The 27248-nt window shown below is 56.0% G+C and overlaps 2 protein-coding genes across 8 annotated transcripts; one reads left to right on the plus strand and one right to left on the minus strand.

Annotated features, from left to right (window-relative positions):
- Nucleotides 1-1802: 1802 nt before the first annotated feature.
- Nucleotides 1803-12469, minus strand: GGA1 (golgi associated, gamma adaptin ear containing, ARF binding protein 1). 4 transcript variants are annotated; one of them, XM_050712650.1, is made up of 17 exons: nt 12415-12469; nt 12247-12331; nt 11873-11948; nt 11341-11439; nt 10215-10338; nt 9607-9707; nt 7750-7830; nt 7240-7377; nt 7033-7114; nt 6479-6586; nt 6020-6175; nt 5186-5250; nt 4860-5038; nt 4474-4754; nt 4044-4213; nt 3734-3844; nt 1803-3630 (listed from the first exon to the last, which is right to left on the minus strand). In XM_050712650.1, the coding sequence occupies exons 1-17, from the start codon at nt 12443-12445 to the stop codon at nt 3520-3522; spliced, it is 1998 nt and encodes a 665-aa protein (XP_050568607.1). In that variant the 5' UTR covers nt 12446-12469; the 3' UTR covers nt 1803-3519. The 4 variants fall into 4 exon arrangements, with proteins under 4 accessions (XP_050568607.1, XP_035407846.1, XP_035407845.1 ...); XM_035551953.2 differs by lacking the exon at nt 12415-12469 and having other exon boundaries at nt 4474-4551; nt 4636-4750; nt 4868-5038; nt 12247-12312; XM_035551952.2 differs by lacking the exon at nt 12415-12469 and having other exon boundaries at nt 4474-4551; nt 4636-4754; nt 12247-12312.
- On the plus strand, nt 11831-26841 carry LGALS2 (galectin 2). 4 transcript variants are annotated; one of them, XM_050712666.1, is made up of 5 exons: nt 18515-18972; nt 19472-19591; nt 25019-25101; nt 25401-25560; nt 26629-26841. In XM_050712666.1, exons 3-5 carry the CDS (start codon nt 25046-25048, stop codon nt 26773-26775), a joined length of 363 nt encoding a protein of 120 aa, XP_050568623.1. In that variant the 5' UTR covers nt 18515-18972; nt 19472-19591; nt 25019-25045; the 3' UTR covers nt 26776-26841. The 4 variants fall into 4 exon arrangements, with proteins under 4 accessions (XP_050568617.1, XP_035407891.1, XP_035407890.1 ...); XM_050712660.1 differs by lacking the exons at nt 18515-18972; nt 19472-19591 and adding an exon at nt 11831-12048; XM_035551998.2 differs by lacking the exons at nt 18515-18972; nt 19472-19591 and adding an exon at nt 16442-16682.
- The last annotated feature ends 407 nt before the right edge of the window (nt 26842-27248 follow it).

Here is a 27248-nt window from a genome sequence, read left to right on the forward strand (position 1 = left end):
GACGGGACGAGGCCGGGAGAGCCCTTCCACTCGGCTGTGCCTGCTCAGCACCCCTCGGTCACGCTTGGCATGGGACGCCCGCAGCCCCTCGGCTCCCCGGGGCCACTGCGCCTCGTGCTGTTGCCCAAGCACCTCTCTCCCTCCTTGCTCCTTCCTCCTTCCCTCGTTCCCCCTTTTGCTGTTTGCCGGCTTGTCCCCTCCCTCGTCCCTCCCTGGCGATGCCCTGCCTGCTTTCTCTTCCCCTCCCTTGGGCTCCTTCTCTCGCTCCCTCTCTTTTGCTGAGCTTCCTTCCTCCTCCTCCGGCCGCCCCTCGCTGCGGATCAGGTAAGAGCAGTTCGGAGCTCCTGCTCCGCTCTGTGTTCCTGTCACCACCCCACAAGTATAAATAACTTAAGCCCAGCCTTAAAGGGGAAATATTGTTACAGCAAACACGTAACAAGGCAGGACAAGCATAAGCTGCTGCAGAGCCCGAGCGAAAGGCCCACGCTCTTTCCTGCTTTCTGTCTTGGCTGGCGCCTTTTCCCCACGCCCTACCTGGTCACCCAAATTTTGGGCACCTCTCCATGGACAGCAAAGCCTCCCCTGTGCCCCTCACCGTGCTTTCCCTCCCTCCTGAGCCACCGCAGAGCTGCGGCGAAGGGCTGGTGCCTTCTGCCCTGCAGAGGCCCCCTTCCTCCTCGCACAGTCGCACGGGGACCACAACCTCCCCGTTCCCATGCTCGGCTGTTGCAGAGCTGCACCGGGGCCCTGCTCCTGCCCGGGCGCAACTTCTTCTCTAAAACCACCCCACCCAGCGCTTTTGCTCCTGCTCGGCGAGATGCAAACGTCGCTTATCTGCAGCTACCTGCAGCCGGGACTTTCCTCCTCCTGCGCTGAGGTGGAGCGGAGCCTGCTGCTGGCCGAGCTGGCGAAGGAACTAGCAGCCGAGCCCAGACGGGAAGCGGTCAGCTCGTGGGCAGGGGCAGCCAGCAGCAAGGGGAAAAGAGGCTGAAAAAGGGCCACCCCACCTGTGCCCCGAAGCCTCGGTAGCCGCCGGGCTCTGTTCCTCCCTGCTGGAGGGCGAGCTGGCAGCAGGCAGCTGCTGGCACCTCTATTTTCAGGGCGGGGAGAGCAGGGAAGGGTTGGTGAACCCTGCCTGAACGCCAGGTTGGATCTAAACCTGCAGCCAAGCAGCCAGCCGTACCTGATCCCCCTGCCACGGGCCCTGGGTGGGGGGGGCTCCTGCCTCGCATCACGCTCACCGCCAGCAGGCGAGGGCTTGGAGGACTCAGAGCAAATACACAGAAAAGCCTCCAAAGCCCCCCCAGGCTGGCAGGCCAAGCCGCGGCCTCTTTCCTCCCAACATCAGGCAGGTGGCTGCCGCTTCCCAGAGCAAATCCCCCTCCAGCAACCCCCTGCCCTGCAAGAAAACTGCCCCGCGGGGCCGTTTCCGACCGGGGAAGGAGGAGGAAGTGCTGCTGTGGGCGGCCACGAAGCCACCAGCCCACAGAAACAGCCAAACGGGGTGCAGGGGGCTGGGGGCACGGCCCCTGCCCACCGCCTGCTCCCAGAGAGAGGGAAGCAGCGCCCAGCTCGCGGCGTGGAAGTGACTTGATCTCGAACAGGAATTGAGAGCAGCTCGGGGACTTCCAGCATTCCCCTTGCCCCCTTCATACGGCAGGGGAAGCGTCGCAGCGAGGGCTTGGGCAAGCAGGGGCAGGATGCGAGGTGGAAACTACCCCTGGCAGGGTGGAAACAGCTCCTCGGAGCAGTCAGGGCAGAGGCGAAACCCCACTCCTTGGGTGAAGAGGCACAGACTCAGGAAAGAACTCTTTATTTCCCATAAATACAGCAGATTCTTCGCGCCGGGCGTTTTTAATTTTTTTTTTCCGTTTGTTTTCTTCCATTTACAGAATTTGCACTGAAAATATATACAAGTCTGTTCTCGAACCAAACAAGATCTGCAAAGAAAAAAAAAAAAAAAAACAACCATACAAAACCCTGAAGAGACCAGAAAGGGAAGTAAGCCACAGCAGAACCCCCAGCACAAAGACCTCGCTTCCCCCTCTCCTCTGCCACTCACTGCCCCCAGCTCCCACCCCTCAAGCAGAGAGCACAAAGCCTCCCAACTCCTCTCCACCTTGTGCAATTTTCCTTCTATCTCCAGCAAGCTGAGCAGGACCACAGCTTGCCCCCAAGATCCAGCCTGGTTAAAAACAGCTTAGGGAAGGGAAGCAGCTCCTACGTGATGGGGATTGCCAGGGCCGTGCCACCCCCTGGTCTCCTCCCCGCCTGCAGATCCCCGCTCTCGTGTCACAGTGATCGGGCGGCCGGGCGAGCCCCCTCCCCGCTGCAGGGAGAGAAAACTGGGGGGGTAAAGGTGCACAGGGCACAGCCGTACCCCGTTTTCTCCCCCCCCCCCAGCGTGGCGCTGGGCTCCCAGTGCAGAGCTTAGTGGTGCCCCCTGGTGATGCGCTGGGCTCCGGCCTGCCCCCCAGCCTGTCGCTTCCCCTGCTGCAAGGGGAGAGCAGAGCTGGAAGAAACCATCCCACCTCCTCGTCCGTCTCTTCCAGCCCAGCCAGGGGAGCGCAGAGAATCTGTGGCTTCCCTTCCCTGCCCGGCAGAAGGCTGGGGGGAGGCTCGGCCCCCCGCAGAAGGCCCCTTTTGAACATGCCCCTCGCAGGGCTGGCACGCGGGACAAGGAGGTGTGATGGTGCAGCCGCAGTCCCGAATGCCTGCTGCGGCACATGAAGCACAGAGGAAGGCTGCACGCTTCCTCCCTGCAGGGTTTCAGCGCCCAGAAGCCAAGGATGCAGAGCTGAAGGGGATGGCGAGGCACGGGGCAAGCCCTTCCCACTGCCCACCTCCCACCGACAGCTCTGCCTGCCCCTGGAAGGAGGGGGGGAGTGGAAAATCTCCCCCTGGCCCCCCGAAACAAGGATGGGTGCCCGCTCTGTGGTGCTGGAAAGACACCCAAGTCCCCGTTCAGCCTCGTTCTGCACCAGCTCCAGGGTGATCCCACCAGAAAGGGGGTCCAGCTCCCAGGAGAGGGCAAGGGGGAAGCCCCGAGAACTCAGCATTCGCTAACGCAAGGGAGCAGTGCAGAGCACGAAGCAGCTGAAGGGCTGGGAAGGGCGGAGGGAGGACAGACACGGGAAAGGATCTTCCTTCGCTACACCTTGCCCCAGGCTGAGGCTCTTAAAGCTCCCCCTCCGCACTCCCCACTGCACCTAGAGGGGAAAAGCGAGGTTAGAAGAGAAGCTGGACAAACTGGAGAGGGAGAAATGCCTTCGGAAGAGCAGGGAAGGCAACCGTTCACCCGCAAGAAGCTCGACTGCGCTTCTGGTCCTGTGGGACGAACATCTCCTGGCGTCTCTGCTCTCACCCTGGAGGCAGGCTCCCTCTGGCCCTTGCCCGGCCGTCTGGAGCAGAGCGTGAGCAGCAGCCCCCCACCCACCCTCCCCGTCTCCTCAGGCTGCCCCAGCCCCCCAGGGCTGTTTTCCCAAGGACTCTGCAATGTAGTGCCTGCAACGTGCGGCCCTAGAGGTTTCCCCAGGACTCCGGTGGGGGGAACTGGTCCACATCCCCCATTTCATTGTAGGTTTGCTCTCCCATGGTGAAGGTCAGCTTATATCGTAGCCTCACTTTCTCCTGGAGATGGGGGAGAAAGGGTAAGCAGTCAGAAGAGGGGAAGAAGGGGCTTTGTCTAGGCAACGAGATCAGCCTGCTCATGCCCCAGGGGCGGCGTTATTACCTTCTGTGGGTTAGCGAGCAGCAGGACTTGTGTGATGGCACTGGGATGGACAATGGGGTTGAAGGCCGGCAGCTCCGTGCCCGAGGGAGGCTGTAGCTTCACCTTCATCACCTGCGGAGAGAGGAGAGCATCCCACGTTCCTGAGAGGGACGTGGCAGCCTATCTAGCCAAAGAGCCTCCCTGCTAATCGGAAGGCAACACGGTTTGTTCTCAGCCCACGGAGCTCTTCCCTCCACCCACCCTGCCCTTCCTGCAAAGGGAGAATCCCATGGGAAGAGTCTGGGGACCCGAGCCCCGGTACCTGCCTTACCTTGGGGACAGCAGACTGAAAGACAATGTTTCGGATGGGCTGCGGGGCCGTGCTAAGCATAGAAATCACCACCACCAGCACGTCAGGCCTCTCGGGCAGGGCGTCCTTCGCGAAGTGGAAGAGGACACGAAAACCATGCTGGTCGTACACCGTCACAGGGAGGATGCTGCCTGCGGGAGAGGCAGGGACAGGCAGCAGTCAGCCAGGAGGGAATCGGCCTGCAGCAAGCCTCCCCACCAGCCACACTGCACACGAGCAGATACAACTCCTCTTCAGCCTCCCAGAAGTCCAACAGGCAAGCTTCCCTTCCACGTGTGCGCCCCCTTCACACCCTGTGCAGTCGTCTCTTCCCTGATCGGCCTGGTTCCCTTCCAAACGGCCCACTTCCAACCCCTTCACAAGCTCGCCCCGCTCTTTCACCCCAGCTCACTGGGTTTGATCGACTCCAGAGGCACAGTGATGTTGGCCAGCGAGATCTCCTGGGGCAGCGTGGTGGCAGGAGGCCGTGCTGGGCCAGGAGCGCTTCCCGGCGGCGTGGTAGCAGCTTTTGGAAGCGCAGCAGGGGCAGGCACCTCCGAGGTCAGGGGCAGCGGGGGGTTAGGAGAAGTGCTCTGCAGCACGGGCAGAGCGCTGGGGTTGGGGGCTGCGGTGCCAGAGCTGCTCCGGTTCTGGAGATCCCTCAGGGTGAGCCGGGGGGGTGGCTGCTTCTCCCTGTGGGGCGAAAGAGACGGAGAGAGGAGTGAAGAGGGCACCGAAACGTCTGTGTCCAGAAGCCCAGGGTGGGGAGAGATGCGAGACTGCCCTGACCCTGCTTACCATCGCACTTGTTGGGACTCCGGAGGCAAAGACTGTTGCAGCAGAGTCTTGCCCAGGAGGTCCAAGTCGTCCAGGCCACTCGTGCAAGCCGAAGGTTTGGGGGAGGACGTGCCAGCATCTGCTTTGACTGGCGGTGCTGCCACAACGGCGGCGATGTTGAGCTCGCTGCTATCTGATGACTGTGGAAAGAGCACGCAGGAGAGCCCCCCAAGCCCAGGCAGGGTTGTACGTCAGCATCAACCACGAGATCTGGGACGTTTCCTTACCTACTCCATCTCTTTCTCCACCACCCTCCCCACCTGCTTCCACGGCTCCCAGCACGTTACCTGGAAGCTGTTCCAGCCACTGCTGTCACCAGCCTGGGCAGGATGCGGTGCTGGATCGTTCAGGCCTGCCAGAGAGGAAAAAAAGTCACGGAGCCAAGCTACCAAGTGGGTGAGGGCACTAAATGGGGCCTGAAATAAGGCACCTGTAACCGAGGTCCCTCCGGTCAGGCAAGACACAGAAGCAGTAGGGCAGAGCCACCAATACAGCCTCCACCTTGGCCTCCATCCTTGTTTGGGAAGGAGCAGGGAGGATGGTGGTGGTTTCCGTGCCCTGAGGTCCCACTGCAAATGGCAGAGAAGTGGCTACTGCTGGGCTGACACACCCCACCTTCACCTGCACCTGGGAGACCACGTTGTCTACTTCAAAGCACCTATCCTGGGAAACAAACACTTTGTTGGGGAAAAAAAGGACTCTAGAGCCTTCTAGGATGGGTACCTCACAGGACTTCCACGTGAACAGTTCTGGAAGTCCCCATGTGTCTACTGTCAACTTGTGACATCAACTGCGAAGAGGAAACACGAGGAGCTGGGGGTGACCCACCCTCGTGGTGCCATCTGCTGATGGCCATTGCATCACTCTGGATTTACTTGCCAGGTCAGTTTACCCAGAGCAAATCGGAGGGTGCATCCCTGTGGGTTCTCTCTGGCTTGGCAGGAAAACAGGACGGGACTTCAGTTCAGAACCACTGCAGGGTCTTTCCTGCCACCTCCCTCACACTAAGTGAGGGACACCTCTTGGTCTTTCACAATTCACGCTTCTGCCACAAGAAGCGCCATCCGCTCAGACTCTCCAGGGTCAAGGACATAAAAGAGCTTTTGCTCCGGCCTCCTCACCTAAAGACATGAGTTCATCGTCCAACAGTGAGACAGAGCCAGCCTGGTCAGGCACAGCGACTGCCGAGCCACCTGAGAGGGTGGGCATGGCTGGGTAGGAAGGGCCTGTTGCTGGGAGGTCCAGTCCTGACAGATCCAGAAGTGCTGAGGTGCTGCCTGAAGAGAAAAGAAAAACAAGGTGAGAGGCAAAAACCTTATCTCAATCCTCAGGCTGTGCTGAGAGCCAGTTCCCATCCTTCCTCACACCTGGGAGAGGGAAGTTCCCATCTGCTCTCCCTTCCAACTCCCTCTCTTCACACACCAGCCATCTCTACAAGCTATTTCTTCATCCCAGTCCAACTCTGAACTCCTGCAGGTTTCACCTGTCCACTTCTTTCAATCTTCCTTTACACCAGAGGAAACCAGCAACAGGGTCTTTGTGCTTGATCTTCCTATCCCCCGTTCCCCGGGTCTCCTCACCTCGAAGGGGACCAGCCATCATCTCCCCGTTGATCTCTTCTCCCCGCACAAGCTGCTTGTAGAGATTGATCACCTGTGTCAGGTTGTCGTTGGCTTGCAGGATCTCCGCTGAAATGGGACAGATAGGAAAAAAGTTTTAAAATAGTAAAGAAACGGTAAGAAAGAAATAAAGAAATAGTAAAATAGTAAAGAGGGGGGTGACTTTTATACCCCACTCAGCCTACTCCTTCAAAGCAATTCCCCAGGACATGACAGCATAGAGCATTTTTGCCACTGTTGCTTCAAACTTTCCTGAAATATGTTGATACCTCAGAAAGACAAGTACAACCCTCGTTCCTACAACAGCGGAAGAAACCTGCAACACTGCCGATTGGTGCCATCTGCCCCTGCTTAGCGCCAAGCCATCTGCTGACTAACCTACAGTGAGCAGCCAAGCCACCCCGACGTAGCAGCTGCTGATAGATACCACATCACAGGTAGCCCAAGCACAAGACTCCTGAGAAAAGAAGGAGTGAGAAGGAGACAACGTGAGATAGCCAAAGCGAGAAGCTTACCCAAAGCTTCATCATTGTCTTCTGTGTCACTGGCGAGCCGGAAAAGCATGGGCCTCATGCGCTCGCAGCGCTGATACAGCTCCTGGGGGAGAGGAAAAAGGGGCACTGAGGCGAGCAGTGGGACGCTCGGCTGTGGTGCAAAACAGGCAGGAGGAACTCGGGAGGATAACGGTCACTCATCCCTGCTAAGCCCAAGCCTCTCCTCACCTTCATTAGGTCCTCGTTGCTCTCCGTCGTCTCCCCCTTGCTGTAGTTCGTCACCATCTCTGTCAGCAGCTTCACGTTGTTGTTCACCTCCTCGATGGCATTCACCCTCTTGGAGATCTTCTCCATGCGCTTCTGGTCCTGGGGGGGAAGCAGGTCCTTGCTTGTCAGCGCATCAACTCCCGCGACTTTAATCACAGCAACGCTGCCCCAGAAACAGTCTCCACTCCCGTGGAAAACCCCAGACCATCTCTGCAGCGGCACTTGCCAGACAGGGCTGGAAATGCCACAGATCTTGTGCTGCAGCAGGGTTTGTGCCACAGAAACCGCTCGGAGTCACTCCTCCAAGTAAAGGACGGCAGAACTCACACAAGGACTCTTTGGCACTGCTGCTGCGGAACTTTTTGCAGCTGCTCTGTACATTTGCCTAAGGACAGAGACCCTCTGCTCCCGTGGTACCCAGCTATCACCACAGAGGCCGTGACTCCCTGCCCTCCTCCCCCCCAGCCGCACCTCCTGAACCATCTCCTTGATGAGCTTGTTGGCAGCCCGGAGGTCCTCGGGATGGGAACTTTTCAGGAGGCGAGCCAGTATCTGCAAGAGAGAAGCACCTCTGAGCCCGAGCTGAGGGGCTGGCAGCCGGATTCACTTCTGCAGCGCTGGAGCTGGTGGAGACACCCAGCCCCAATCCCAGGTCTGGCAGGGGCAGCAGACAGCACGTAGGCTCTAGTGTCAGAAGAAGTCTTGATTAAAGTGTTCAACAACTGCCTTTTGTAGCTGGACCTTGAATTCAGCTCATGTCTTTTAGTTACAAGGCCTTATATTTCTTCATTTTGACCTCCACACTAAAGCATAATCCTTCCAAAATTGTCTAATCTTAAATACATTGCCTAGGTTAATACAAGTTCCCAGAGACGAAGTCACTGACCCGAGATCCTTTTGTCATACATCTTATGACAATTTACTATACCAGCATATTTTTGCAAAACTATTGACCCTGTGCTTTCAAACGTTGGAGACCGCTGCTTTAAATGTGCAGTCGTAGAGGACCTTCAATTTTTGGCATCCCAAAACATGATACATGATTCAACTAAAACAAGTTCTGTGAAATTGTTTTTTTTTTGTTTTTTAAAAAAAAACCTAAACCTATCAATGCATTTTGACATGATTAATATTCAGTGCAAAAATTAAGTTGGGATAATGGAACTGTTTTTAAAATGTCTGAACTTGTAAATCCTAAGTGGAATAATTTTCAGAATCAGGCAAATTTTTTTATATGCTTATTCTTGACATGCATCTGTATGCACTCGATGATGGAATATGCTTCAACATTCTTACAGAAAATTCATTACAACCTTTTTTGGGTGCATCATTGTTTTTCATGAGCTGTGAAATTTCTATTTCATCCTTCTGATACAAACAGCAATACCAAACTTCCTTGGAATTATCTGTGCTGGGTGTACTTTGTTTTCCCTTAAGTGGTAACTTTGGCGTATTGTCTCATAGCAGGGCATGGTTCATGACAGTAACGCCAGAACTTTCTTGCTGTTGGATAACTGAGCGTTGATTAAATCTGGATCAATTTCACATGTTATTTGTCTATTTAGTTTAAATGCATGGTATGCTATAAGTTTTCACGCTGGTTTCAAAAACACGGTCAGCGTCTGGACTGAGACAGCAAAAAAATGTACCGCAACTGAGTTAAGTCAAAACTATTTGAACAAAGTTGAATTGGCAGATCGAATTTATATACCCGTAACGCATCAGAGCTTGGTTTGCAGTCAAAACCATCATTTTTGAGTCATGAAGACAGATTTGACTTCTGACCTTTGAAAACCCAGCTGCAACAGCTTGAGGGCCAGCAGAGACCAGGGAGAGAAGTGTGACTGGTCCTCCTTTCTCCTTTGTGGTTCTGGCTGTGTAACTGATGTCTTTCCCCGAAGAGCCCCTGCATTCAAAGCCTGCCTCTGCCTGCCTGCCGAGCACAATGGAGAGCCTGGAGCACAGCGACACCAGCGCTGGGACAGACAGAAAGCCTGGTTTAACACGGGGAATCGCCACGGGGTTGTAACGGGCCCTCACTCAGATCTCCTCACATGCCCCTTCTGCAGCTGTCATTGGTAAAGAGGGAGACCAACCTTTTTCTCTCACGCTCTGTAGTCAGTGAACAGCCCTGCGGGACACACACAAGTCCCCATTTGTGACACACGGAGACAGAATATATCCCCTGCAACAAGCTGACAACCCATCTCTGCTGATGAACTAGACCCAGACCCTTGACTCTTACTGGGTCTCCAGCCCCGGGGTTCAGGAGACCCAGAAGCAGTGAGGACGATGCTCTCCGTCCCTCTCCTCGCACAGACCCCTTACCTTCGATTTCTCTTCGTCGTCAAAGATGATGTTCTTGGGACGAGGAGGAGGTGGCGGAAAAGGAGCATCGTCAGGCAGTTTGGGGTCACATTTCACAATACCTGCAGCAGAGAACGACGGAGGTGGCGGGAGGTCTCACCCTCTGGAGAGGCACTGCCACCTCGGGCAATTCTTCCCTAACAGCCCGTCATTCCCAGCTGGAACGGAGGGGTTTTGGGTCTGCTCCTGCCAGCTCTGATCCTGAACTGTGGTTTTTATGCAAGAACTGCTGCCCCAACACCCCCAACACCATCCCATCTTTGACAAATCCAGCACTCGTGCTGCCAAAGCGCTCATATCCCTTCAGCACCAACCCATTCCAGCGTGCCATCTCCTGTAGGGCGATAACCCCTCCAACCCATCTAGCACCTCAGACCACCAGCAATCCCCTCTGCCCAGCCGGGAGCCCCACAGGGCTCCCATTCCTTTGCCGATTCCTGCTGCAGAGCCAGGCAGACCGGTGGTCGTGCTGAGTCTGGGCACAGATACAGTCTGTTTTGGATTCTGCCGGGACAAACAGGAAGAAAGAGCAACATTTCCATCCCCCCTTCCAGACCCCTGCCTCTCACCTTGTTTCTTCAGCATCTGGTAGGCCTCCAAGATCTTCACCTCGTGAGGCAGCCCCAGCGTCCAGCTGTACATCAGCTCCAGGATCTTGGACTTCACTTTTTCTGGTGTCCGGCTGCCAAGATACTAGAGGAAGAGAGAAGAGGCAGCCTGAAGCTGATCCGGGCTGTCACAAGCCTGGCCTGTTCCCTTCCTCCCCTCCCCCAGGAGAAGTGAGACAGTTCCCAACGGCGCAAGGACAAAGAGGAAGCAGGCAGGAACGCTCACGAGGCCCTTGCAACACGTCCTCTTGGCTTCCACCACTGGAGGTGGGAGAAATTCTGCAGCGGCAGCCCCTCGGCAACCCCCAGGGGCTGGCGGAAACGCCCAGGCAGGTGTTTGTCACCTTGTGAGGGAAAGCGTGCTACCAGGTGGTGGCATGTTCACTGTTTTTACCACCGTGGGCACAGTGAACGTGCCCCCAAAGGCCACCGGCTTAGTACAGATGACATCCTCCAGAGTAGCCTAGCAAGAAGGCCGCGGGATCTAACTGTCGCTGTCCCTGGCCGTTCACCGTCACAGGGCACAAGCTGTGACTCGCAGCCTCAGCTTTTCCCTAGTTATATTTAGTCTGAGCTCCCTTAACCCCGTGCTTGCCGGCGATGCGAGCTGCCTGCCCTGGCTGAAGGAAGGAACAGGCCCGGCTGGTGCAGCAGCAGCGGAGCAGGTAAGGAGCTGGTGCTTCAGACAGACTCGCCAGAGCACCGCTGACCAGGCCTGGGCTTGCCCTCAGAGCGTCTCAACCAGGCTGGGACACCCTGGAGAGATGGGGTCACAGTGTCAGAGCCGAGGGAGGCTCCTGAGCACAGACAAAGCCCGGCAGAAATGCAGTGAAAGCATGCTCCAGGCTCACAGATGAGCTCAGAAGCCTCACAAGCGCTGGTTGCGACAGCTCTGGCTGGCCCCCAGCCTCCTGCAATAAGAATCAGCCAGGAGCAGGTGAAAGCTCACCAGGAACATGGATTAAATGTCTCCCAGCATCACCCTGTTTCCCCCACGTCCCAGTGGATGTCCGGCCCACCGCTTCTTCCCAAAGCCCTCCTTCCCACCGGACTGGGGTTCCCTCCGGCAGGATCCCGCGGGACCCACCTTGGGTGACACCACCTTGATGAGCTCGTTGAGGAAGCGGAACTTGCCCACCTCATCGTGGAAGCGCTTGCCGCAGCTCTTCATGCACGACTCCAGCACCTGGGGAGAGGGCCGGGTCAGCTGGTTCGGGATTCGGCTCCCCCTCACCAGGCACGGGGCCTGGGGCTTCCCTTACAGCGCCTTGCGAGGACACCTGCCTTCCCTCCATCATATCACCCTCCCAAAGTGGGGGTGGGGGGAGAAGGATTTTGAATTTGGGGTCAAGTCTTTGCAAAGGTGGCTCATTGGACCACGGAACTGGACATCCGTAGTGCACCAGAGCCATCCGGAGGTGGAGCGAGAGCTCACAGACGCTGGTTCACAGCCCCTCCACTCCTGCATTGCCACCTTCCGCCCCTCTCCCACCCCAGGGCTCGGATGCACCAGGGCTTTCTGAGCACAGCTTCCCAGAAACCCAAAGCTTCCCTTGCTCCTCAAGCACAACCGGAGGAACCCCACGCCCCAGCCCTCTTCCAGCCCCGCCGCCCCTTACCGTGAGGGCCTGGATGGCTTCCCATTCCTGCGGGGACTGGATCTTGTGCGCCAGCAGCCGGGTGGCGAGCGGAGGGCTGGACGGCGCGGAGAGGGAAAGAGAAACCCCGTCGGTTATCGCCGATAAACCCGCTCGTGGGCTTTTCTTTGAAAACCCGCCCAGGTCACAGGACTAAGGTACAGACGAAACCCCAGAGCGCCGTGAAACCGCGACGGACCCCCCGATAAAAACCCCAGGCCACCCCCAAACCCCGCAGGACCCCCCCCGTTGTTACCGAGCCAGCTCCCCGCTGGGTGCCTCGGGGCCGCACCACCGAGGAGGCCGGCAGGAAACCCGTCGCCCCCCTGCCACCCCCCCCCCGGGGCCTCACTCACCCCTCCAGCTCCTTGTTGAGCTGCTCGCAGAAGGCGCCGATGCCGTCCCAGTCCAGGTCCCGGTTCAGCGGGCTGGTGGCCTTGTCTGCGGGCGGCACAAGGGCGGCCTCAGCCCGGGACGGGCCGAGCAGAGCCCCCCCCAGCCCCGTCCCCGCCCCCGGTACTCACTGATGCGAGCCTCCAGCGTCTCGGGCTCCATGCCGGGACCCGCCCCCGGCCCCGGCCCCGCCGCCGCCGCCGCCGCCTCAGCGGGGCCCCGCCGCGCCGCCCGCCCGCCGCCGCCGGGCCATAGAGAGGGCAGGGAAGCAGGCTAGAGCGCCGCCCGCCCCGCCGCCGGAAGTGGCGGCGCGCGGAGCCCGCCCCCTGCCGGCCGCTACGGAGCTCGCAGGGAGGGAGGCGCCCGAGGCCTCCGGGAGGGCATAGAGAGGGGGAAAGGGGAGGCTAGAGCGCCGGATAGCGAACGCAGCCGGCGCGGCGCTTCCCGGAAGAGGGGTGGTGCTGGCAAGCGAAGCCGCTTCCGGTGCGGCGACCAAAGCGCTTCCGCCCCGCCGCGGAGCCGCGTGTCCTTTAAAAGGACACCAGCCCGCCCGCTGCGGCGCATGCGCGGTGCGCGCCGCCCGGCCTGAGGGGGGCGCTGGGCGCGTAATGGCGGCGGCGCCCCTGAGGGGAGGGAGGGAGGCGGGGGTAATAAACAGTAACGGGAGCGCTCCTGGCTGCAGCCACCTTTATTTTATTGTCGTTTTTGTGACAGGGTCCGGCCTTCTGCCCGGCTGAGGGGCTGCGGGGGTGGCTGGGTTGGGTTGGGTTGGTGGGTGGTGGAATCCTGGAAGTAAACTGAGAGAAATAAACCGAGGGGAATAAACCGAGGGAAATAAACTGAGGGAAATAAACCGAGGGAAATAAACCCATGGAAATAAACTGAAGGCCTCCAGGAATGTAAACTGTGCTGCCTCCCCCTCTCCGTGTGGCTCTGGCAATCGGGGCTATCCCGAACCCTGCCACTTAATAAGCACCGCTCGTTTTCCCCGTGCTCCAGCGGTCTCTCGAGGAACAATGCGTGTTCGCCTTTTATTTTCCTTTTTAAATAATGCTGGTGAATGGTGCCAACTCGGCGACCTTTGGGGAACGAAGGCCTCCAGCTGCTTGAAGAGCCTGGGGTGCTGATGGCCTCCCCAGTGGGAACGCCTTCCAGCATTAACCCCGCAGATGGCAGGCAAGGGAAATGCCCCGGTGTCACGCTCCTAATGGCTTTTCCATACGGATAACCATTGTTTTTGCGGGGATTTTTTGGCCATTAAAAAGCGCTTTTTTGGTGCCTGAATGTAGGTGTGTTTTTTTTTAACTTGCTACCTTGCATCACAAAGCTTTTTTAAGGGCCTTTCGTAGACAATTGCCACATCCTTTCCTCTGCTGTGTTCAGGCACGTTTTTACGCGAGTTATTTTAGTCCTGTGAGTCAGTCCTGCCTGTCACTACTACCTCTTCAGCTTTTCTGAGAACCTTTAAATCATCTTTAGGAGACCGGGGCCTAGGTACTGCTATTCTGGGCCGTGTGCGACCTGTGCAGGAGGTGTGCGTCTCCCTGAGCCAGAAAGAGAGAGTATTTCTGACCAGCGGTTTTTCAGCCAGGTGTTGCACAGCCCCCTTTAGCTCAATTTTCAGTCTGCCTTAGTCTTGAGGCGTTTTATTTTCTTCTCTTCGGCAACACCCAGTCGTTATCAAGAAGGCTGCACCTCGTTTCGGCTGGCTGAAAACAATGGGAAATGAACTCAAGCATAACGCTGATGTTAGCAGCGGCGGCTTTTCAGACCTTTCTTTTCTTTTGCATGAGCTTAGCTGGCTCTTTGCCTCTTGGTTGCATCTGCTTTCTGTGTAACGAGGACCTTAAGAGCAGCAAAAATAAGAGGTTTCTTAATTTTGCTCCCTGCAACAGGGCTAGATGACGTCTGAGAAAAACCTTTCTCACGTACCTCAATTTATTTCTACTGACAGCTGGAATCCCAAACTAGATCTGAAGCCTTAATGGAGCGAGACGCTCCGTACTGTAATTAACAGTGATCCAGAAGGAAAATACTGGAACTATAATTAGCTTGCAGCCAGTTGCAGAGGAAGGTGATTACGCACAAGCCGGAGGCCCGGGTAGTTTTGCATGCCAGAGAAACAACAGCTTTTGCTGGGAGAGGGCTGTGCCATGCCACGCTTGGCAGGCCCAGCTGCCTGCTGTCCCACAGAGGGCAGCAGCAGGCAGGAGACTGACGGCCTGCTCAGCCTGGGCTTGGAAAATGCTGCTGCTGCCTTTCGAGCCACAGCCGTTGGTGAATCATGCCCCAAACCAAGTCGGGAAAGGTGGGAGGGCTGCAGGAGTGGTGTCTGGGTCTGCTGGGTGAGGGGTTTTCCAGGCAGGTGGGACTCCCCACCTGGCTGTCTTCTGCCAGCCAGAAATGCTCCGTCACCCTTGCTCTGTTCCCGCGTTTGTTTGGTTTCCCTGCAGTGTGTGTCTGGGGGGAAACCGTGCGATGTTTTCAGGTGTGCTCATGTGCAATAGCGGGAGGTATCGTGTGCTTCTTGTTGTCCCCGGCCTGTGAAGTCAGGTTCCCTTTGCTCTGTCATATTTCTCTTTCCGTGGCAAGGCTTTCTACCAGAGTCCTTTCACTTTCCTGCCTCTGTATTGTGGTCTTTTGTTCCCTTTCCTCATTTTCCTTCCCACGGCTGACTGCAGCAGGCAGTTCCTGTGCTTTTGGCTCAGTTACCTTTGCTGCTTTCCCTTGGAACAAGGCTGGCAGCTCCTTTCCTCACATCACCTCGGACCATGCACCTCTTACACAATCCTCTGGCTTTGCAGCCCTGCTATTCCCTGACCTTGGCTAATCTCCTTCCTTTTGCAATACTTCTAAGCACCTTTCCCAGTGGAGTGTTGCAATTAGAGAGGCAAGTATAGAGTTGCAGACTTCTCCAGAGGGAGAGCAGGTTTGCGCTCCTTTAATCTGACAGGAAATGTCTTCTTCCCTTTCATATGCAGCACTTTCTTGTGGCATGCAGTTACCCACCAGGATTGCTCCCTTCCATTTCTTTCAGCATTTCCCTTTTTTGCTGCAGGAAGGCCTGTCCCCAGTGATCAAAGACATCCAACTGCAACTGCAAGAACAGAATGAGGAAATAGGATGCTCTGTAAGGGATCAGAAAACCTGCTTGCAAGGTCTCTGCCATTAAGCATGTCTTGGAGCGAGACTGAAGGAAATGCACATCTACGTTCACTACCTCGGTTTCCCCTGTTGTTTGTGTGGGGAAATTCCTCTGGGGAATTGACTTGACCTCTGTATGCTGAATGTCCTTTCCATGTTGGTTCTGTCATTACAGCTGGAGCAACTGGTTCAGCGAGACATGCGAGCGAGAGAAGCAAATACCAGAGCTAGTGGTGAGCTGCTTCCTTACAGACCGGGCACCCAGGGGGTGTCTCGGTCCCTTGGCTGAGTCACCGGCATTTCCCTGTCAAAAAGGGAAAAAGTTTTTCGTGTAAAAAGTGGTAGAGCCTAGTGACCCCCTGAGAAGGCTCAGCGGGGTTTGTTGTTGCAGATAACGTCTTCACAGGAGAGTTTGGGACAGCCAGAGGATGCTCTGAGAGCTATATCAGCAGCAGGCAAAGATGAAAGAAAACTGACAGGATAGAAAACCTAGCTGTGGCTTGGGGGCTGATGGGTTATGCATCTGGGTAAGCCAAAAGCGGCCCAGAGAGAGGAAGATCTGCCAGGTTATAGCGAGCTGCTTGAATTTATGGGGCTAAAGCGAGCATCGAAGGCCCCAAGCCCGCAAGGGGGAGCCTGGCTGAAGCCATTAGGTACGCTGTTGGTGAGATCAGCTCCTGACTGGAGCAGATACACCACCGATAAAGTGCACTTGGGATTCAAGTGTTGAGAGAGGCACTTGAGGAAGTGAACAGATTCACCTGTTCTTGCTCTAGCCCTGACTTGCTGCGTTATCTCTAGTGGATTGAAGGGGTGTAGTTAGAAAGCACAAGTACTGGAAAAAAAAATATGGTTTAAGAGCCTGGATTCTGCAGAGATGCAGTTCGGCTCTGAAGAACAGCAGGAGGAAGAAGGAGAGAAATCCTATTGCTCAGGCATTTTTCACGGGCAGCCAAGCGTGCTCCGAGCAGGAAGCAGCGACGTGAAGCGAGGAATCCCGGAGCGAATCAGGGAGCCCGAATGCACCAAATCCCCAAGCCCGGCTGACGAACACGTCCCTGCATTGCGGTGACGACCAAGTGTGACTTAGTGAAGCGTTTGCTGGGGCTGTGTAGTGGAGCAGGAGCTCAGAGACGCAGCGTTGTGCAGCTTCTCCCCCCAGTGCAGCGCGGGGAGGAGGCAGTCCCGCTACGGGGTGCCCCGGTGCTGCATGCACGTGCTCTCGGCTCTGCAGCTGGCCCGGGTTTGGCAGCTGGTGAGCTCAAACAGGCGCTTTTTGGCCCAGGCTCGAGAATCCCGTGTTGCCAGCGATCCTGCTTTGGCTGCAGCTGCCTCGGGTTCCCTAGGAAACTTCAGCGCTGTCTCAAATCCGGGCTGCGAAGTGGCAGGAGGAGGCAGCCTCGTGTCCCTGCCTCCGGCCCGGCTGCTCATCCTTTTCTGCTCGGCACGGCCCCAGTGCTGGGATGAAAAGGGAACTGCAGCCCAGGAGGAGGATGGAGATGCAGAGTCACGTGCGTATTTCCCAAGGGTGGTCCTGTGGCTTCGTCTGTGTTAATGAATGCAAGAGGAGCGGGGCCCCCGGCATGGTTTTGGGCTGTGCCAGCTAGCACCGCCACCGCACCCAGGCACGGCTGGGGGACGGCGTGGGCTGGGGACTGTTCCCAACACAGCCGCCGTGTCACCGAGCATTTAACCCTGTGGCTGAGAGCTGTGCCCTGCTCCTCGCTCTCATTGCCAGGAGCGAAACAGCCCTGTCCTGCAAGCCCAGATCCCTCCAAAGGCAGGCTTTTGAAGTGCAGTCCCCTGCAGCAGCTGCTGGAGGCAGTTGGAGCCTGTGTTTACCCGCTAATCCATCTCCCATTTTCACTTTTCCTCTCTGCAGAGGGAAAATGCCACACAACAGGTTGTAGGTGAGTGGGGAGGGCGTGAGCGTGCGCCAGGCTGAAACTGGGAAAGGCTCTGTCTGCTGGGCAGGGCTGAACGCGCAGCCCTGACTCACTGCCCCGAGCCCCGTGCTACGGGTCGCTGGCTGCACTCGACCTGGATTTTGGGGTGGGAGAGGTGCTGTGAGACAATGCTGCCCGAGTGCATGAGGTGACGGGGCTGTGGGGGCCAGCTCCTGAATGTGGGGGCTCACAGACACGTCGAATTTCCCCTCTGGGTCTCCTGCCTTGGGAAAGCACAAATTAGGGGCCCTTTGTTGTAGCCAGGGGGCAAAGCTGTTCTACAGGGGCTTCCCCATGCCCAGACTCCTCTGTCAGTTGACACAGCTTGAAGCAGCACAGCTTAACAAGCGGGCTTTGGGGCTTCCTAGCTCCGGTGAGCCTCACCTAGCTGCTCCTGCAGCCAGATGTTTGCTGGTGGCCGGAGCAAGCACTAGGCAACTCTTCATCTCACCCTGAGCTGGCTCCCCGGGGAGCTGTGCCTCCGTCAGAGCCGTTCAGGAAAGATTCACACCCCTTTCCTGATGAAACCGAGTGAGTAATAGAGATGCTCCTCGGGGATGGTGTTGTAAGCAGTGCTACGTGCGTGTTCAGGACCAAGGAGCAGGTCTCCACTAGCTTCTCCCTGCCGGTGTGCGGCAGACATCGATGCATGTCCCATCTTGACAGAAGAGATAAGCTATCTGCCTGCTGATGGGAACTTTGCAGCCACTGTTCCTTGCATTGTTCTTATCAGATCTCCTGGTTTGGCAAGCCTCTTCGTTGCACGCCGAACAGGCAACGTGTTTGGGTCTCCTCTGCCTGGGATGTGATAAGATTTGTCTGGCGTGAGTCGTGTGCAAGGCATTTAGCTGGTAATTCTCTTTTCCCCCTCTCGGGAGCAAATGTTCTCCCTCCAGGAATCAGGCTGCGATTACAGCAGCGTCTGCTTCGCGGCCGGGGAGCTCTGGAGGGGAGCAGCACGACGAAACCTGGAGAAATAACAGCAGCAGAGAGAGGCACAAGCTGGAGGGAGGGAAAAAAGTGCTAAAGAGAGCAAACGCCATGGCACGACCACTGAGAATAAACAAAATAAACACCCGCCGTGGTCAAGTGAGGGCTTATGTACTACTAAGTGGCTTTGCGGCTGCGTGGGATGGGTCGCGGGAGCAAGGAGAAGGCACAGCATCCCAAATGGGGCCGGCCAGCCAGCAGCATGTGTCCTCAAGGGCACGGGGTGTCCTTCAGTGCTCGGTATGGCCCTGGAAAGGCAGGCGGGGTGTCCCAGCTGTGCTCAGCTGCTGCTGCCCCCATCCCCATGAGAAATACTGAGCTGAAACCTCTCCCGACAGTGCTGTGACCCCGCAGGCTCGGCTGCGGGCTCTGAGAGCTCTTTCCTGCTGGTGGAAGCTCCAAGCAAGGCTGTTGGTGGAGTTCTTCACCAGGGAGCAGGGAAAAAGTGGTTTTTGCTAACCAGGGGGTCGTTCCCTGGAGCTTCTGTGGTGGCTGCAGGTCAGGTTCAGCTCTTTTCCCTACGGCTTGCTCTGGAGGTCCTTCGGTTCGTGTATTCCTGGTGCCTTCGCTCCGAAATGGAGGAGGACAGGAGCACAGAGGGTCAGCTGGGTGAGCCTGTTTTTTTCTTAGGTCTCCTTTAGATGCCTGCAGTTCCCTCTTTAGAAGCCCATTTCCTGCACTGAGTCACTCATTTTGGGATTTTGCTTCCCTTTTTTTAGCAGCTTTTCTTTTCCATTTCCATCTGGTTTGGTTTTTACTGCTTCATTTCGCAGGGCCATCAAAGGGAATGTGTTCAAGCTAATTTCAGAGCAGCGGCAGCAGATCATTTGGACTTGACAGCCCCTTCCTCTGCAGACCTCAGCCACAGCCTTGGATCCAAAGCCCCTTCAGACCCTCTCAGAGCTGGGGGGGGTTAAGGTGGCTTGCTGCTTGCTGGCAGGCATGAGGGGTATGAGAGTTTAGTGATGTGAGGATGGGAGAACAGACTTTTTTTTTTCTCTCCTTCATTCCAGCCCATGAGCTGTTAATTCTTGTGGCTTTTCCAAACTTGCTATTTCTCCCTTAGCATTTTTTTTTCTCTCTCTCTCTCGCTTTATTTTTTTTCCAGTGGATGAGCCACCCTTGGCATCGCTCCTCGTGCGTGTGACTCAGACGGATTCTGCTTGTCTGAAGGATTCCTGCAAATCCTCAGAGTTGTCCAACCCGCCTCGGCGCAGCGCTGGAGCCCGTGAGAAATGCGCTCGGGGCGAGCAGTGCAGCAGCAGCAGCCTCGTTCTCCCCGTACAGGGTGGACCGCTGGCCACAGGGACCCGGTGGCCGCTCTCACTGCATCCCCTTGCTGTGGTGTGGGGCTGGATCCCGGGGTGGCTGCTCAGAGCTCGACCGAGGGAGGTCCCCACGGACGTTTTGTGTATGGCGCAACCCTGCATTTCTCTTCTGCTTATTCGAGTTCCAGCCAGCTGGCCTCACGCTGGCTCTGTTGTGGGAAATGGTCCCCTTGAAGGCAGGGGACTTGGGCTTGGGGCATCTCGGAAGTCCCCTGGCTTCCATTGTTGGAAGACGACTGTTCATTTTGAATGCCGGTGGTTTTGGGGTTTAATTGGACCCACCCAAGGGCTATTTTTTTTTTTTTTCTGAGGCACTCAGTACCTCGGTAACTCTTACAGACAGTAGATGGCATGGTGAGAGATCAGCATCTCTGATACCTGAGCTGCATTAGCCAGGAGAGCCCAGCTTCCTTTAGCTTCTAGGATAGGTTTGCAAAGCTGTTTATTTTATTTTATTTTTTAAAACTTGTTTGCCTGTGCCTAAGTTTCCCTGTGCGGGGACTGCCATCTTCCTTTCTCAAAGGTGAGAGAAAGCTGTTGGAGATCTTAATCTCTTGTTGCAAGATGCACATGGAGCAGAAGACCTCACGAAGCTGATCCGTTGTGGAAGATACTTTTCCAGTTTAGCTAATAATATCTCAGCCAGCAAGTGTGGGTAAAGCGGGGAGATCCCAAAAGTGTGAGAGATGGGGAAGGCACGAGCCTTCTAGGCATCTTCTCCTTTGCCAGTAGGGAAGCTTTCAACACAAATGCACTTTTATCTCCAGGCATGTTTTTCAAAGCCACAACCAGCATTCCTGGCATGCCCCATGAGGGAAAGAATTAGAGAAATGAAGGCTGGAAATGGAACTGGGTGGCATGTAATGGGTCCTCTGAACTCGTTTCCCCACGCTATGCCAGTTTTACACCTTGTGCAAGCTGAGGACCTATAGGACATGACCCATCTGTCTGCTTGGGTCAATGAAATGGCCCTGGTGCCTTACGAGCCAGCTTGCATGCATACAAATCCCTTTCCTCCTCTTCCCTGGCACAACTCGGACCACACAAAAATGTTGCCAGAGAAAAACTGGGGTGGTGCTGGTGGCGAGCCTACCAGATGCTGGTGGCCTCTAATCACCTGCCCCCAAGGTTCAGAGAGCGAATGCTTCTTCCGTGCTGCCCAGAAGGGCTCGGGATGGTGCACGTTCAGGGAGCTGGGGCGTGAAGGGTGGCAGGGAGGGGATTACACCTTTGTCTGCCAGTCTGTTGTTCCTTCCCATTTTAGTGAATCTGAATGTGGAGAATTCAATGCTCCTAGAGGAGCCATCCTGCTCTGGTTGACCTTTTAGACAGCAGGTTAGGGCTCATGGGCACTGGTTTCCTAGTGCTCATCATTGCCTTGGCTTCTCCTGCATCTCCTGGATAATCCTCTCTTGTACACACCCTCCAGATCTGCAGACCTGCTTATCCAGTCTTCTGCTTACCTCAGCGCTCGGCTGAGCTAAGTACTTTTTGTTCTCTCCATCCTCCTCCGTTAGGAAGCTGGCGGGCTGTCAGAGCTTAGGGATAGGCTGGGTGAAGGTTGTGGCATTATCTGATGAAAGATAATCAAACCCACACCCCTCTACTGAAGGGGAAACTGGCGTTGTCAAGCCTATCTGGGATTTTCTGAGACTGGGCATCGCCACGGGGAGGTGATGCACAGCCTCTTCTTGGTGCTGTCCTGCAACTGGTGGGGATTGCATGAGGGTCTGGGTGGATGGGCAGGACCTGTTTTTTTTTACCATTTGTTTTCAGAAAAGCTGCAGTAATTGGGGCCTCTGAGAATCCAGGGCTCAGCTTCTTGAAATTCACAGTCCTCTAAGGCAGGGGGCATGCCCCCTTCGTAAAAGGGGGAAACTGAGGCAGGAGCGGACCTCAATCAGAGCTGCAGGGAGGAACTGTTACTGGGGCCTGGATGAGGTCGGAGAACATGGTTTAAATCAGGTCACCGCTTGATATTTATTGTGTAGGGTTTTTCTTTTTTTCCTTACTCTCTCCCTGAAATCCTTCCCCAGAGGCTATTCAAGGAAATAAATAGCCAATGGAAAGGGACAATAGCTCGCTGTGGAGTACAAATTATACGAAGCAGTAGGAAATAATAGCAGAGTGAGCAGCTGCTGCTCCGAAAAGGAATGTGTGCTCTCTCCAGCTCCTCTTTGCCTTGAACGGGTGCCGATGCCTGGTCCGCAGCGCAGACTCCCTGGTGCCTCGGGTGCGCAGTGGGATGGAAACCTTTTACGCCCCAGCCTCTTCATCCAGTGCTGACTTTGTGGTGTCTAATTAGCGCCAAGCTGCAACTGCAGTGCTAATGGGATCTCTCGCCTCTGCTTGTGGAGCTTGGTGTGGTGCAAGGACAGTGGCACGCCTGTCCCCATGCCATCTGGTGTGGACAACCCACACCGCTTTTCTGAGGGACTCTTTTTGGCTTGTATCATCTGCAGGAAGGGAGACGTTGGCTGCTGTCTCCTCCGAGCCCCTCTGCAGAATGCTGTGAGGAGAGAAGATGAGGACTGTGTTGCTTGGTGGGAGTGCTGGTGTGGATTTTGGGGTGCCCCCCCTCCACGAGCAGTCCTGTGGAGCCTCTCATAGCTGGGGCGGTTGTGCCGCCTTAGCTGGCCTATTGGGAAGCCTTGGATTTTCCTCAGGGGTTCAGACCAAGCTGGCTTATCTCTTGCCTGAGTAAGAAAAGAAAATATATACCGCTGCCAGTGATGCTGCTGCCGGGGATCCTGGCAGCCTGCCTGGAAGGGCAGCTTTCGTTCTGTCTCACGGCGTGGCTGCCATGTGGTAGTGGTTGCGGCTGTAGGTGCTGCGGCCTGGAGCCACCCCAAGGGCCCCGAGCTCCCACAGGTGCTCCTGCTGGCCTGAGACCTCCCCAGGACTAGAGGAAAGACCGGGAAGGACTGTTGACCCCAAAACCTACCTTATGGGACCTCTGAAAATGTAGTTGCTATGTTTCCCCTGGCTTCATGCTCCCCATCCTGTCTGAAACTCACAGTTTACCACCCTCTTCCTCCCGTCATGAGAGCCCTGCTGCTCCTCTATATGCAATCCAAAACACTGGCAGCATTTTTGTGGGCAGAGACCCCTCAGAGCTCCATGAGACATAAGGGTCTCCAGCCAGAAGGGAGGTGTTGGGGCCCCCACAGCTGTTCTGTGGAGGACTTGCCCTGCTACCCTGCAGGCTGAAGGCCCAGGAGGTTGTGCCGGTCTCTTCCTCCCTTAAAATATGATTTTTATGACATGGCAGGGCCTCCTCTATCTCCAGCGATGTCAACATGGGGGTCCCACACCAGTAAGGCCAGGTGCCCTCTGGCCAGCATGAGCATGGGGTGGGCTCCCAGGCAGATACCCTGTGACTGTCTCTTTGGGGTGAAGGATCCTTGGGTCCCTTGTGCCAGTGACCACCAGCTCCCACAGCCACTATTTATATTTTCCTTGCTGCAGAGATCTCCACCTCCTTTGCAGATGCCCTGCAGCCGGATTTCCTCTCTTTCGGAGATTTACTTTCCCATCACTTCACCATTTCCCCAGCCTTTCTGCTTTGCAGTGCTTTGGGGGAAATATCAACCCGCCTCCTTCCCCCTCCCGTCATCCCAATCACCACATCCTATTGCACTGGAAGGTTTCGGCCTTTCTGGGGTCCCTAAATTCTCCGACCCTTCCTATGTGGGAAGGACATCCCCCTGTACGAGCTGGGCCATCTGCACAGAGCTGGCTCAGCTCCGCAAACGAAGGAAGTCACCAGCGCTGGCAGGATTGCTGCCTTGTTTCCCACTATTGTTCCCAGTGGCAAATAAAAAAAAGGGGTGAACGCCCCTGCCGAGCATTTGCAGGAAGGGGGGTAACGTTATCTCAATAAAATCACACAGCCCCTCTCTGACCAGCCCGTGCCTCTTTCCTGCCCGTCTCCCTCCTTGTGTATATTCTGACATCCGCGGTACTCGCGGCTCCACACGCAGCTCTCTGCATGAGTGGCGTTCCCCATCCCTCGGGCATCTGCTGCTGTCCCTCCCAGGCAGCCTCACCCTCTGCCAGGGGCATCGGTGGACGTGATCAGGGCGATGTGAACGTGTGTGTGGGTGCCACATGGCAGCAAACCCACTGCCAAACCCCCCGCCTGCAAACCACTATCCATGGCACCTGCTCCTGCCAGCCCAAAGCTCAACCCCATGGAGTTTCACCGACAACTTCAGTGACCCCATCAGCAAATAAATTCCCAGGGCCTGCTGGGTTTTATGAGCCGCTGCAAATAGGAAATCCCTCCAGGAGAGGAGTGCTTATCAGCATTTATCTCTTCTCATGTCAGGAGCCTTTGGGGAAGGGCAGGAGCTGTCTCCCAGCTGTGCAGCAGTGGGACAAGAGCACTCAGCAGCTCTCTGCAGGGATGGGGCTTGGGAGAGGGACTGCTGCGCTCCTGAGCCTTAGCCTCCTTCTCCTTCTTGCTTTCCCACTGATTTCTGGAGTCTGGGGTTGAATCAAGAGCCACAAGAAGGGAGGGAGATGATTGCTTTTTTTTTAGCTGAGCTGTTACACAAAGAAAAGAAATGAACATGGGGGGTCACACCTCCGTGGAAGATGCTTGTCCTCTGCGGTGGCTGGAGTAGCACCACGAAGGGCCGTGTGTGCTGGTGCCTCCACGAGGAATCCACCGAGAAGGCTGGGAGCTGGTGAAGTCGCCCTTAGTCCCTAGTAAAATGCCTGTAAACAGGGAAGCTGTTCCTCTGGATCAAAGTCTCCTGCCTTAGTAGCTGCTGGAGGCAGGAGCGCTGTTAATGTGTAAGCCACAAGGAAGTGTAGGGTTATAAGGTCCTCCGTTCGAGGCACTTCTCAGCTATACTGCCGGTGGCTCCCTACCTGGTGACTCTGCCCGCCGAGGAAGATGTCTGTAAGGGCTGCTGCTCCTGTCCGCTGTCCCCCAGGGTCCCTGCCTCGTGCTGCCGGGCGGTCAGCAAGGCTGAACCCGGGCTGGGCAAAGCCACGGCTCGCTCCACCCTCACCATTCCTGTTTCTTGGGCTGTGTGGGTGATGCTGCCCACCAAACACGGGGTTGGACCGCTCTGCTTGAACCCTCTGCTCTCATATCCTGCCTTTCTTTGTGCTGAGGACAAGCCTGTTCTCATCTCTTCTCTCTCTCATGTCTTTTGTCACTTGATGGCTTCGCTCAGCCCTCCCCTCACTGAGAAGCCCGTGCAAGACCTCCAGCGCGGAGGGCTTTAGTCCCTGAGAGGAACCCCTGCTGAGAGCAGTAGATGTTCTCCTGGCTGGGGCACCTTCTCCAACAGCACGCCTCTCCCTCATAACAGGAAAAATTCGAAATCTTCAACCTGGATATGAAGGTTGGGGACACCCTGAAGGTGAAGGGCAAGATCTCTGGTGATGCTGAAGGGTAAGTGCGATGAAACCACTTCGAATCACTAGGCCTGGAGGTGAGCTGCGGAGGGAGGTGGTTTTCCATGGTCATCAGAGAGGCCTGCCTGTCAAAAAAAGGTAGGACAGCCTGGTGTAAGGGGACCTGCACCACCACAATTTGGGCTGTCTCGGTTCACGAGCATAACGGGCAGCCAGGAGGTGTTCAGCACCTTCGACGCTGATCGAGGAACCGGGGCCAGAACCACGTGTTGGATCTCAGCTCTTCCACGGCCCCGTCCTGCCCATGTGGCTGACCTCCCTCCTGCTCGCCCACAGCTTCTCCATCAACCTTGGCAGCTGCTCCTCGGACCTGGCACTTCACTTCAATCCCCGCTTCACCGAGTCGGTCATCGTCTGCAACTCCAAGTGCTGCAAAGCCTGGCAGGCCGAGCACCGCGATCACCACTTCTGTTTCTCCAGGGACTCCAGCGTCAAGGTGAGGGCTCCATGCCGGCGTGGGGTTTTGGGTTGTCTTCGTTGGGGGGGAAGCCCCAGGTTAGCGGGTTCTTGTACCCTCTGTGCCTCCCTCTCTCTTCACTACTCCCTCATCCTCATCCTCTGGGTTTTTGGTCCTGGTTGCTATTTCCACTCCTCCAAGTCCTCAGCGTTTCCCCTGGAAACTTTGCATGAGCTCAGACTTTGTAACTGCTCCCAGCCCTTCATTCCTGCCCAACAGATGAATACACTAGGGCCATATACGCACATAAAGGGGCTTTCCAAGAAGGATCTTGCTGCTCTCTACCTTATTTCTCTCCCTAATTCCTGCCTATGCAAACACGTTTTAAGCCAAACCAGGTTTGGGAGCAATGTGGTACAAACTGCCCTTTCCTCTCCAGTTCCCAAACCTCTCCCTCAGCTCTTCTGTCCTCACCACTCCTAGATCCATGCTGACAATCCGTCCTCCCTCTCCTCCTGCTGGGGATGCTGTTCCCGCTGCTGTCTCACCCTGTCTGATGTCTCAAGATGTGGCCAGGGCTGCGTTTAGGAGCAGTCCCCTTCCTGCTGCCGTGGAGAGGAGCCTTATTTCCTCATCCATGGCTAGATGTTGGGGAGGGGGTGGAGAGGTGACAGCTCTGAGGAACAATCCCTTTAATTTGCAATGGTCAGTGGTAAGTTCTTGCTTTGTCCCTTTGTTCATGTTTATGGTTGACACTCCTTTTTCTGGGTCCCCATGAGGGCAATGAGGCAGCAGGTTTGTTCCGCCCTGTTCAGAGGAGATCTGAGCCACGTGGCATATAAGGACTCAGTGGAGGCAGCACTTAAGTTTAACTGCTCTGAGTTAACAACCTGAGTAGCTGAAACAGCACCAGGAGAGATCCTGTCCCCAGGTCATAGAATGGGTACCAGCTTGCACCCTCAATGTCAAGTGCTCATTTCCTGCAGCACCCCCAGCTCAGCCCCCAGGCTAGGTCCAACTGTCACACATAGCCCCTGGAGTGGTTGGTCACCTCCTATTCTCCTCCTCATCCCCAGCTGCCGAACTTTCTCCCCTCTCTTCCCCCAGCTCATCATTGAATTCCTGGAAGACAAATTCAAGGTGAAACTACCGGATGATCACCATGTGGAGTTCCCCAATCGGCATGGCTTTGACAAGCTCAAGTACATGAGCATCAAGGGAGGATTCAGAGTCACCTCCTTCAAGCTGGATTGATGGGCGCTGCTTCCTACATCCAATAAAATCCCAGCTGGAACTTCTTGCTCCAGCTGCTCTGGCTTCTGTGAGGTCTCTGGCTGTGTGGACATGTGCGAGATGCTAACAAAACCCATTTTTTTCCACCAACAGGAAAGGAAACAGCTCCCAGATAAGGCCAGGTACTTTTCTAGGTCAGACCAGGATGTGGGGTTGAGCAGATAGTGCACAGGGCAAAGTAGGCTGTAGGTGGGGTACAAGAGGAGGAGGAATATAGGAGGTGATTGCTTAGGAGATGCTTGTGTAATCTCTTCACAATGCACCATTTCTTCCTGCGCCCGCATTTTTGGGAGGAGGGAGGGGAACAAAAGCACTGACGTGAGCAATATGGCACTCAGTGCCACAAAAGCGCATAATTAAATGTTAGGTTTGGGAACCTCAGGGCATGGGTTCGCTGCTTCCTTTTGGCTTGCTTGCACTGGCAGGCAGGAGGA

The sequence above is a fragment of the Cygnus atratus genome, chromosome 1, assembly GCF_013377495.2.
Source record: "Cygnus atratus isolate AKBS03 ecotype Queensland, Australia chromosome 1, CAtr_DNAZoo_HiC_assembly, whole genome shotgun sequence".
NCBI lineage: Eukaryota > Metazoa > Chordata > Aves > Anseriformes > Anatidae > Cygnus > Cygnus atratus.